This window comes from Limulus polyphemus, unplaced genomic scaffold (assembly GCF_000517525.1).
Source record: "Limulus polyphemus unplaced genomic scaffold, Limulus_polyphemus-2.1.2 Scaffold7422, whole genome shotgun sequence".
In the NCBI taxonomy this organism is placed as follows: Eukaryota; Metazoa; Arthropoda; class Merostomata; order Xiphosura; family Limulidae; genus Limulus; species Limulus polyphemus.
The window spans coordinates 8,270-20,954 of record NW_013673032.1 but is presented as its reverse complement, the minus strand read 5'-3'; the positions used below and the strand labels follow the sequence as shown (position 1 = coordinate 20,954).

At 36.4% G+C, this 12,685-nt stretch overlaps 1 protein-coding gene across 1 annotated transcript in view; it reads left to right on the top strand.

Annotated features, from left to right (window-relative positions):
* Window positions 1-6,287: 6,287 nt before the first annotated feature.
* LOC111089802 overlaps window positions 6,288-12,685 on the top strand; it is a gene marked incomplete at its 3' end in the record, with an annotated part of 14,235 nt that continues 7,837 nt past the window's right edge. The window contains exons 1-2 of the mRNA XM_022402913.1: window positions 6,288-6,396; window positions 9,025-9,301. Of these exons, the coding sequence (XP_022258621.1) occupies window positions 6,313-6,396; window positions 9,025-9,301 (361 nt within the window). The remainder of the gene's footprint in view (window positions 6,397-9,024; window positions 9,302-12,685) is intronic.

The window sequence follows — 12,685 nt, the reverse complement described above, 5'->3', positions numbered from 1 at the left end:
CCATCTTAGTATTTCCGGTCATCCATAAGAGTCAATCTACGTCTAGCTTCCATCTTAGTATTTCCGGTCATCCACAAGAGTCAATCTAGTCTAGCTTCCATCTTAGTATTTCCGGTCATCCACATGGGTCAATCTACGTCTAGCTTCCATCTCAGTACTTCCGGTCATCCACAAGAGTCAATCTACGTCTAGCTTCCATCTTAGTATTTCCGGTCATCCACACGGGTCAATCTACGTCTAGCTTCCATCTCAGTACTTCCGGTCATCCACATGGGTCAATCTACGTCTAGCTTCCATCTTAGTATTTCCGGTCATTCACAAAAGTCAATCTACGTCTAGCTTCCATCTCAGTACTTCCGATCATTCACAAGAGTCAATCTACGTCTAGCTTCCTTCCCAGTATTTCCGGTCATCCACATGGGTCAATCTACGTCTAGCTTCCATCCCAGTATCTCCGGTCATCTACTTCTATTTTCTATCTCAGACCTTCTAATCGAAAACCAAACATCATATCAAAGATAAGAACCTTGTAGTTTCTGTTATCTGTCGGTTTGTACTAACGTAGACCTATCCTGCCTGATCGAGGATCCCTTCTCTGTTAACTGTTATCTCATGGGAGATAGGAGCTACTAGGATGGTCATCGTGTCCTGGTAAATATTATATAGTTAGTCACATACATCGTTTTCTAGAATTAGTTAGTTAGCTAGAAAAATACAGAATTGAGGCTACATTGTAAACTAGATAGGTATATTAGGCCTCCTTAAACGTTAATACATTATGCTAATTTTAACAAACGATTTTTGAAAGATAAGGATAGGATTATGTAACCATTAAAATTGTCGAAACAAACAGCCCTATTGCAACCAAAATTGTCACTTTGTTATAAAACTACTAATATTGTTATTGTTGTTTGTTAACCAAAATTGTCACTTCGTTATAAAACTACGAATATTGTTACTGTTGTTTGTTAACCAAAATTGTCACTTTGTTATAAAACTACTAATATTGTTATTTTTGTTTGTTAACCATCATTGTCACTTCGTTATAAAACTACGAATATTGTTATTGTTGTTTGTTAATCAAAATTGTCACTTCGTTATAAAACTACTAATATTGTTATTTTTGTTTGTTAACCAAAATTGTCACTTCGTTATAAAACTACGAATATTGTTATTTTTGTTTGTTAACCAAAATTGTCACTTTGTTATAAAACTATTAATATTGTTATTTTTGTTTGTTAACCATAATTGTCACTTCGTTATAAAACTACTAATATTGTTATTGTTGTTTGTTAACCATAATTGTCACTTTGTTATAAAACTACTAATATTGTTATTTTTGTTTGTTAACCATCATTGTCACTTCGTTATAAAACTACTAATATTGTTATTGTTGTTTGTTAACCCAAAATTGTCACTTCGTTGTAAAACTACTAATATTGTTATTGTTGTTCGTTAACCAAAATTGTCACTTCGTTATAAAACTACGAATATTGTTATTGTTGTTTGTTAACCAAAATTGTCACTTTGTTATAAAACTTCTAATATTGTTATTTTTGTTTGTTAACCAAAATTGTCACTTCGTTATAAAACTACTAATATTGTTATTGTTGTTTGTTAACTAAAAATGTCACTTTGTTAAAAACTACTAATATTGTTATTTTTGTTTGTTAACTGTAGTTTTACAACGAAGTGACAATTATGGTTAACAAACAAAAATAACAATATTCGTAGTTTTATAACAAAGTGACAATTTTGGTTAACAAACAAAAATAACAATATTAGTAGTTTTACAACGAAGTGACAATTATGGTTAACAAACAAAAATAACAATATTCGTAGTTTTATAACAAAGTGACAATTTTGGTTAACAAACAAAAATAACAATATTAGTAGTTTTATAACAAAGTGACAATTTTTAATATTGTTATTTTTGTTTGTTAACCAAAATTGTCACTTCACGATGGCTATGTGCACATAACCGTTCATAATTTTGAATTTATAGACTAGAGGGAAAACAGCTATAGCACCCATCGCCAACTATTGGGCTACTTTTATCTGACTCATCGCCAGACACGGCTCCAAACTGCGTGGCACGTTTTTTGTGGCAACAGGATGACAAACTGTGAACTCTCCGATACGCAGTCCAATCACGCTAACCATTAAGCCACGCCTGACCTACTACTAAAATACTTACAAGGAACTCGTTGTTTTCGTTTTTCAGATCTAGCAGATTGACACCAGAATGTTATAGCCCTACTTATGGTATTCGTCTGGTCCAAACTTATAATTTATTACACGGGCAACAGTTACACTAAATAAAAATGGGGTCTAATTTCAGCTGATAATGAAGTACTCGTGCGAGGAGATGAGTAGGGCCTGGTGGTTAGTTCACCCGTCTCGCAATCTACGGGTCGCGAGTTCGAATCCCGTCACCGGCCACGGTCGCTCTTTCAGCCGTGAGGGCGTTATAATGTAACGGTCAATCTCACTATTTGTTGGTAAAGAGTAACCCCAAGAGTTGGAGATGGGTGGTGATGACTAGCTAGCTACCTTCCCTCTAATCTATCACTTCAAAATTAAGATAGCCCTCTGGTTTGGTTTGAATTTCGGGCAAAGCTACACGAGAGCTATCTGCGCCAACCATCACTAATTTAGCAGTGAAAGACTAGAGGGAAGGCAGCTAGTCATCACCACCCACCGCCAACTCTTGGGCTACTCTTGTACCAACGAATAATGGGATTAACCGGCACATTATAACTCCCCCACGGCTGAAAGGGCGAGCATGTTTGGTGGGACGGGGATTCCAACCCGCGACCCTCAGATCGCGAGTCAAGCACCCCCTAACCACCTGGCCATCCAGGACAGTCTTTAGTAGCTTAGAGCGAAAGTTCAGAAACAAACAAACAGACGACACGAGGAAAGATCCTAATGTTTCCTTACGTCTTATCCGGTTTTAATCAGCTAGAAGCCTCGGACAAAGTTTTATCGTAATTAATGAGAAATTTCTTGAATTTGTTCTGCACATTTTTACATCAAAAGCTACATGAAAAAATCAACGTGTCTGTAATATACTGTTCAAGAATGTATTGTACAATCAATAAGAGGGAAATTAAATATTTCGCCGTGAGTGATCAATTGTCCCATACCAAAAATTTTGGAAAGTTTATTGAACTCTTTTATTTGCTAGTCACACCAGAAAAAGCAAGACAGTTCCGTAAACTTGTTTACGCTTACTTCCTTAAATGATTAAAAATGGTTTAGTTGTTGTTAAGCGCAAAGCTGCCCAATGGGCTATCGGTGCTCTGCCCACCACGGGTATCGAAACCCGAATATTTTTTTTGCCTTTTTTTTTACGTAATTCTAGAGTAAGGACGCTCGACTCGCAATCTGCAGGACGCCGGATCGAAACCCGTTACCAAATACGCCCTTCCAGCGTTACAATGTGACGTTCAATCCCACTAATCGTTGGTAAAAAGTAACCCGAGAATTTACGGTGGTTGTTGTTAACTAGCTACCTTCCCTCTCATCTATCACTTCAAAGTTGGGGATGGCTAGCGCAGATAGTCCTCGAGCATCTTTGCTCGAAATTTAACAAAAACAATAATACTAGAGAAAGCGATATAAGTAGAGGGATTTAAAAGGGGTTAATCTGAATGTATTTCACGTAATACATTTTATTATACATTTTGTCAGTAATGTGCAGATGACATTAAATGGGCAGGGGCAAAAACAACAGGGGCACTTCTCAAGTAGTGCAAAGAAAGCTTTTCTTTTTAGAGGGGGGGGAGTTGTTAGATGAGACTATTGTGACTGTGGGTTGATTCTCGTACACGTGGGATTAAAAAAAACATAAGAAGGAAACAGAACATCATTTATTCCTGTCTAATTGGTCTTATAACCCATTTTGTGATCTAAAAATAAACATTGAATTATTGTGTTTTGTTTGTTTGTTTTGAATTTCGCGCAAAGCTACAAGAGGGCTATCTGCGCTAGCCGTCCCTAATTTAACAGTGTAAGACTAGAGGGAAGGCAGCTAGTCATCACCCCCCACCGCCAACTCTTGGGCTACTCTTTCACCGACGAATAGTGCGATTGACCGTCACATTAGAATGCCCCTACAGCTGAAAGGGGCGAGTATGTTTGGTGGGACGGGGATTCGAACCCGCGACTCACAGATTGCGAGTCGAGCTCCCTAACCACCTGGCCATGCCGGGCCTTGAATTATTGTATACTGGACAGAGACCCGCAAAACATTTACGATCAAATTAGTGTCTTTTCTCAGGGCTGACGAGAGGGAGGGCACTGCCCCGAGTCCGTTGAGGGGCCCAGCAGTGGAATATTCCAAAGCTAATTGGAAATACATACTACTTAATGAGCTAAAATGGCTACTGCTTTTTCATAGATTCATGAAGAAATTTGTCACCTAAATTTCTTTTATGAAAAATCAGCAAAAGTTAATAAATAGAATGAAAGGGGGAGGGGGCGATGATATTACTGACCTCGGGGCCTGAGCTGGCTCCCGACGTCCCTGTCTTTACTGCAATAGTATTTCTTCAAATACAGGAAACATTTGCGATCAACAAATACAGAATTTCTAGAATAAAACAAAATAATTCTAATCCAAAACACCGAAATCCACTTGTCTTAGGCCTAACATTAGTTAAGCCTTTATTAAGTACGGCCTACATCCGATAAAGATATAGATTAACACTGTGTCTTGTGCACGTTTTTTTTTTAGCTTTAGTTTAGTTAGGCCTAAATTTCACCGTACTTAATACTTTCAATGAATAAGCTTATAATGTATTTTTTTACAACCTTTTTAAACATTTTAATATGTTGTTGTACAAAATGTCTACTAAAGTATATTTACATCCGCCTTTTGAAATGAAGTGAGCGCGCATGCGTATTTAGATAGTAAGGTGAGTGCGTATTTGAAGAACAGACAAAATTTCAGTATCTTATTATAATAGATTAACACTGAACATAATTTATTTTTTTACAGTAAAATCCTATAAAATTCTCTTTGTTCCGTTTATTTTAAAGACATTCTTTAAACCTAATAACTTGCAGCAAACAATATATTGAATCGTCGTTATCTTTTCGTAACTCTTGACAATTATATCGGAGAAAAAAAGGGCAGTTTTGGGGCATAAGGGCAGAAAAGTAGGGGCATAAGTCCACCCAGCTACCACCCTGTATTTTATTATTACCTATCGAAATCCCCATGCGTTGCTTATAAAATAAGAAAAACGTTATTTTCTATTAAAACAAAAATAATGTTTTAAAAAGTTCTTCGTTTTCAACCTATTGATATATGTTATAAAAAAAATGTGGTTAGGTGTGGTATGGCCCCCCAGTGGCACAGCGGCATGTCTGAGGGACTTACAACGCCAGAATCCGGGTTTCGATACCCGTGGTGGGCAGAGCACAGATAACCCATTGTGTTGCTTTGTGCTTAATTACAAACAAAAATAAAATAAATAGGTGTGGTATGTACGGTTTACGATGAGGAACCGTTTTAGACGTGCCCAAAATTGGTTTCTAGGAAAACGAACTATTTCAAATATCCACTGGTTACTCTAACCCTACTCGTGTTACTCGACGTACCTCGCCAAGGTTTTTGCTCGAGAAACTTCATTTCCGAAGGTGGATAAGCTTGTTATATTATTCTTTTTATATCTCTATGGATTCTACAACTAAAAAAAATATTATCGGAATTCAATACTCGTCGCTAAATGCTTCAAAACTATCTTGTTTAAAACTGACGCCAGAGATATGATTAATCAGTTTCCCACCTTACATATGAGTAAGCGCCACCTAGAGGCGTTACTAGCAGTTTAAAAGATTCGCAGCGCCTTGCGGCGATTCTGGCGCCACCTATGTTGGTAGTCTGCATTCTGTTTGGGGTGAGTTCAACCTTACCTCAAGGCCGGGCAGGTATGAATGGTGGGAAGGAAAGGAAACAGAGAGGAGAGGGGGATGAGGTCGTTGACATTGGAAGTGAAGCTAGAAAACGTTTCTTAGCAACCCTGGGCCACATACGCAACGCGTTCTGTAAGCTGCAACACGGTGAATGTAGGCGGAGATCTTGCCTTATTCAACTGGCCAAATGGACTGTTCGGTCACATAAAAAGGACTGTATGGAGGCTATCATGACGAGCCGTGCATAACCTAAAGTCGTCTAGAAAGAAAAGAATTTCTCGAAGGTTTCAGAACCATTCCTGTTTTTGCGGATGATTTTTCTATTTTAAAAATAACTTTTTTTGTTTTTTTGCTAGCTTTGAGGCAATTCCTTACACCTAGAGGATCATGGGTAAACTTATCGGTATGAGGAGCTGTAGTGGCTTTCAAGACCTTAAGTCAGGTAGCATCGTCGTCTGTCATTATGCTATGGTAAGTAAAAAAAAAAAAAACGACCCTCGGAACTCACTTTTTGTTTAAATTGATCATTTGAAAAAAAATAACAATTTTATAGATATTTTTTGTTTGCTGTAACATTATATTATCAAAATCTCGAATTTCATTGGAATAAGACAAAATACAAGTTATTTGTTACATTAATTCCAACATTAAACTTAAAATAATTCACACACAATCTAAATTTTGTTGTTGGGATAATTTCCGTGAGCCAGGTTATATTTATGTGTGGCGGTATTCAGTTCCTTTGGTTCAGCGGTTATTGGTGTTTATTTAATCGAGAAATTAATCCCAATATTTTATTTTCTATTTATCAAAACTTTACGTAATATAATATTTCTTAATTCCCCTTTTTTATTTTACCATATTTTCCTAATATTTAACTTTTGTTTATTATTTTGTAAAATACTCGGGTGATTCTTCTTCAAGCTTTATTTCTTTGCCTGAATTTTTGTTTGTTTGTTTTGAATTTCGCCCAAAGTTAAAAGTCTAAAGAAACATCTCAGATCAATGGTTTCTTTGTTTGTTAAATTTCGCGCAAAGCGAGGGCTATTTGCGCTAACCTTCCCTAATTTTGCAGTGTAGGGAGAAGGCTAGTCATCACCACCCACCGCCAACTCTTGGGCTACTCTTTTACCAACGAATAGTGGAATTGACCGTCACTTTATGAAGTCCGCACGGCTGAAAGGACCAGAATATTTGGTGGTACGGGGATTCGAACCCGCGCCCTAACCACCTGGCCATGCCGGGCTCTGAATTTTTGGGCAAAATATGTAATTCAGAATCTCCTAATCTATATAAATGTGACTGTTTGTTGTATGTTGTCCATGTAATTACTTCGCAGGGGGTGAGTGGATCTCCACCAAAATTGGTATGGAGGTTCAATGATTAGGTCTATGCGGGATACATAAAAATTTCCAGTTTTGTGTTTTGAAGTTTTTATGGGCATTTTTCACCACTACTCCCCCCCCCCCTCGTAAATGGATCTTCGCCTAATTTGGTATGGAGGTTCAATGGATCTATGGGGAGAAACATACAAATTTGCCGTTTCACATTTTGTGTTTTGCAGTTTTTATGGGCATTTTTTTGTACAATTACATATAAAGGAAGCAACTTTTCATGTCCTAAGATAACCTTTGATTAATCACGAATTTACATAATTACCGAGGGGACGGGTACTCCAGCTAGTTACAAATATATAAATAAAATTTAAGGTTATTATTATTAACAGCCGGAGATTGTCATATTATTATTATATTGGAATAAATACATATTTATGGGCTATAAATTGATTTTAAAATCGTGCATATAAATATGAAGCATGTTTAAGGGAACAACTATCTATTTAAAAACAAACGGAAATGTTTTATTCTGAAAGGTAGGTTATTTTTTTATTATCCCCTCTACTCAGCAACTGGTCTCCCTGTGATTCAAACCATATAAAAACAAGAAATTAATTCATTGTTGTAAAGGAATTTTGGGGAATATGTATGATAGTTTTTTGGGTGGAAAATATTGTTTGAGAACGAAATTTATGGCTAAATCATTATGAGTCACATTCATAAAGAAACGTCAAAAAACAACAAATACAAATAAAAAGCTACCACCCCTATGTAAAGAAATGTTACGATCTCGTTCTTTAGAAAAAATGGCAGCCAATAATTGACAACATTACAAGTATTGTTGTACGATATGACAGTGAGATAATTATTACAAGAAACGAGAATTTCTGTTTTAAAAATGGACTTATTTGAAGATTACGCCTATTATCTCTGCGGGCTTATAACGTTAAAAATTGGGTTTTGATACCACCCGGCGATTTTCATTATCTTCGTTATTAAGCATGGAGTTTGTCTGTTCTTACATCTTGTCCACCTGTAGATGCTTTATTAACTTTCAAATGATGTATATCTAGCGCGACTTGGTTCACTAACACGTCTTATCATGTATACATAACAGGAGCAGTTTATTTGTGTCTTGTTTGTTTGTAGTTAAGCACAATGCTACACAATGGGCTATCGAAACCCGGTTTCTAGCGTTGTAAGTCCGCAGACATACCGCTCTGCCACTGGAGGTCTTCTTTATGTCACTTTGAATTTTAATAATGATCAGTATGAGAATTAAGGATATATTTAAAAGTATGGAGACGGCTTGAATGTGTGTGTGTGTGTTTTGAATTTCGCGCAAAGCTACACGAGGGCTACCTGCGCTAGCCGTCCCTAATTTGGCAGTGTAAGGCTAGAGGGAAGGCAGCTAATCATCACCACCCACCACCAACTCTCGGGCTACTCTTTTACCAACGAATAGTGGGATTGAGATTGACCGTCACATTATAATGCCCCCACGGCTGAAAGGGCGAGCATGTTTGGTGTGATGGGGATTCGAATCCGTTTTACCAACGAATAGTGGGATTGACCGTCACGTTATAATGCCCCCACGGCTGAAAGGACGAGCATGTTGGGTGTGACGGGGATTCGAACCCGGGACCCTCAGATTGCGAGTCGAGCGCCCCCTAGCCACCTGTGGGTTCCACGTTATCAAATATAATGAAAAATATTTACTATAACAATTAAATTTTTAGCCCGGTTTTATTCTTGTTTCCAGGGCTTGTCTTTTCTGGCTCTGATTCTACTAGCAGGAAGACTCTATGACGTTGATCGACAGGTTAGCCTCTTGAATACTATAGCTTCCGTATGGCTCCCAGACACGTTGTTGTCTCCGAGCCCACCAGATGGCGCTAGTAACGGAGAGTTCCAGCCTGAAACACCGAAGGAGACATCTGGTGACCAGATTAGTAACCAACCAAGTGAAGAAACTTCATTTTTCATAACCAAACTAGAACTCCTTGCCAACTTGAAATCAGACATTGAATATATCATACGTAAGTATTAAAAACCATACTGAATATATCATATGTATTGAAAACGTACTGAATACATCATATGTAAGTATTAGAAACCGTACTGAATATATCATGTGTATTAAAAACGTACTAAATATATCATATGTAATAAAAACCGTACTGAATACATCATATGTAAATATTAGACACCATACTGAATATATCATATGTAAGTATTATAAACCGTACTGAATATATCATGTGTAAATATTAGACACCATACTGAATACATCATATGTTTTAAAAACCGTACTGCATATATCATGTGTAAGTATTGAAAACAGAGACAGTAAATATTTGTACAGTATTGATCGAAGATAATCAAAATTTTAAAATGACAGTAAAAGTATTTAACAGAGGGAACTGGAATATAAGAATACCGTATATATAGACATTAGAGGTGTATTTAATATTTAATAGGAACAACAAGGGTTAACATGTTACTGAATGTAAAGTGTAAAGGCTTAATTAATAATGAATTGGTACAGCAAAAACTTTCATAATGTTAAAGACAGGACGGCAACAAGGTTTTATAATGCTACGTAGAGGGCGCTTTATTATGTTGATTTGAGACATATTGACAGAGGAACACGAAAAGAACGTTAAGTGAATACCAGAACGTGTAGTTATTTTTATAGTGTTATTAATGGGTGTTATGAAGCGGTAATTATATTTGTGATGAAATGCACGTTATGCTAGTACAATAAGCAACAATAATTAAGTACGGTGAGGATATTTATTGTAGAAAACGTATTATATCATTCGACAGGTCCAGGTATTTTTTGTTGTCTTTTAAAATATGTAGTGCATAATAGTGAGATTTAATAATAAAGAAAACAAAACAACCTTTACACTTCCGCTACTTATAAGAGAAATTCATAATAGTGGGATTTAATAATAAAGAAAACAAAACAACCTTTACACTTCCGATACTTATAAGAGAAATTGTTGGATGATATAGTGTGTTTTATATGATAATTATCAAGATGAAGAGTGTTTATAATTCCCTTCATTATAATGTAACAAGCTACAAGTAAGTTAAGTATTGTTGTTAGACAGACGTTTCCTTTGAAGTAGTTTTATAACTGGTATTGTTGTTAGATAGAAGAGGAACACCTTTCCCTTGAATGAGTTATAACTAGTATTGTTGTTAGATAGAAGAGGAACACCTTTCCCTTGAATGAGTTCCTCTTCTATCTAACAACAATACTAGTTATAACACCTTTCCCTTGAATGAGTTATAACTGGTATTGTTGTTAGATAGAAGAGGAACACCTTTCCCTTGAAGTAGTTATAACTAGTATTGTTGTTAGATAGAAGAGGAACACCTTTCCCTTGAATGAGTTATAACTAGTATTGTTGTTAGATAGAAGAGGAACACCTTTCCCTTGAAGTAGTTGTATAACTGGTATTGTTGTTAGATAGAAGAGGAATACATTTCCTTTGAAGTAGTTTTACAGTGTATTTAAATTCAACAGTGTGTATAAATTCAACAATATGTTTAAAAAACACATTTTTTTATAGTTCGTATGTATAAGAATACAAAACACTATAGAAATGGACACGTGTTTTTTCAAGTTACCTAGGTTGTTTAGTTAGGTATGTCTGTTTAGTAATATTTTGTTTACGTTACGTTATACGTTTATTTGACTCCAACTTAATTAAATAGAAGCTAGTAAAAGGAAGTTCACGGTAGAAACATAAAATGGGTTGAAAAACCTTGTAACTTTATTCAAAGTAGGTGTAATTCGGGGACTTAATGAACAGATACAACAACCTTGTTATTGTGGAGATATCCGAGAGTAGGTGTCACATACGTGGTACTGTATTACGTGGTATCCAATAGTCGGGTTACATACTTTACACCGTACTGTATTATCCAATAGTCGGGTTACATACTTTACACCGTACTGTATTACGTGGTATCCAATAGTCGGGTTACATACTTTACACCGTACTGTATTATCCAATAGTCGGGTTACATACTTTACATCGTACTGTATTACGTGGTATCCAATAGTCGGGTTACATACTTTACACCGTACTGTATTATCCAATAGTCGGGTTACATACTTTACATCGTACTGTATTACGTGGTATCCAATAGTCGGGTTACATACTTTACACCGTACGGTATTACGTGGTATCCAATAGTCGGGTTACATACTTTACATCGTACTGTATTACGTGGTATCCAATAGTCGGGTTACACACTTTACACCGTACTGTATTACGTGGTATCCAATAGTCGGGTTACATACTTTACACCGTACGGTATTACGTGGTATCCAATAGTCGGGTTACATACTTTACACCGTACTGTGTTATCCAATAGTCGGGTTACATACTTTACACCGTACGGTATTACGTGGTATCCAATAGTCCGGTTACATACTTTACATCGTACTGTATTATCCAATAGTCGGGTTACATACTTTACACCGTACGGTATTACGTGGTATCCAATAGTCGGGTTACATACTTTACACCGTACTGTGTTATCCAATAGTCGGGTTACATACTTTACACCGTTCGGTATTACGTCGTATTCGACAACAGTCGGGTTAGATACGTGACAGCGTACTGTTTTACATGGTATCCAACAATAGTCGGGTTACATACGTGACATTGTACTGTGTTACGTGGTATCCAACAGCAGTTTGGTTTATTTATGTTAGTGTGAAATAAAAATGGTTTTAAGTAGTTATCTGAACCATGTCGTTATTTGTTATGTGAAATGTTGAAATGATTAAGAAACAAGTACTTGATTCTCGTTTCTTAGGCCTATTATCTAAACGTTAAGAACAATATACCTGGAACGTATGACTGATAGAGTTATGATGGAACGAGAAAACGAGTTTGGTGACCGTGAACACGTCACGTATCTAGTCCTCTATATTAGGGTACATCATAGCACTACGTGTTTAATGAATTCCGCGAAGATCCGGTTCTTTAATAATAATTTGTGCAACAAAATGGTCGTTTATACGCACGTCTGCTACATACTATCGTCTTTGAGACGACTTTGAGTTCAAGTTTAGATGAATATTCGAGACTGTTGAGAAGCGGAAGTGGAATGTAAAGAACTTAACTAGTCATTCTGGCATGTACACTTCAACATATTCTGAAATAGGCCTATAAATTTACAAAATGTCAGGAGTTTACTGACTAGGAAGAAGTAAGTAAATCATAAGAGTACCAACGAACCCTACCTCGTTATTGCATTTTTTGATACTGTTACGTATCTGCTTGTTTGATAATTTCAGGTAAAAAATTTCTCCGAGAAGGACTTCAGCGATACAAGTCTTTTTTTTTTACTACACTTAGTTTATTCTTTCTCGTTACAAACTTTGTAATACACTT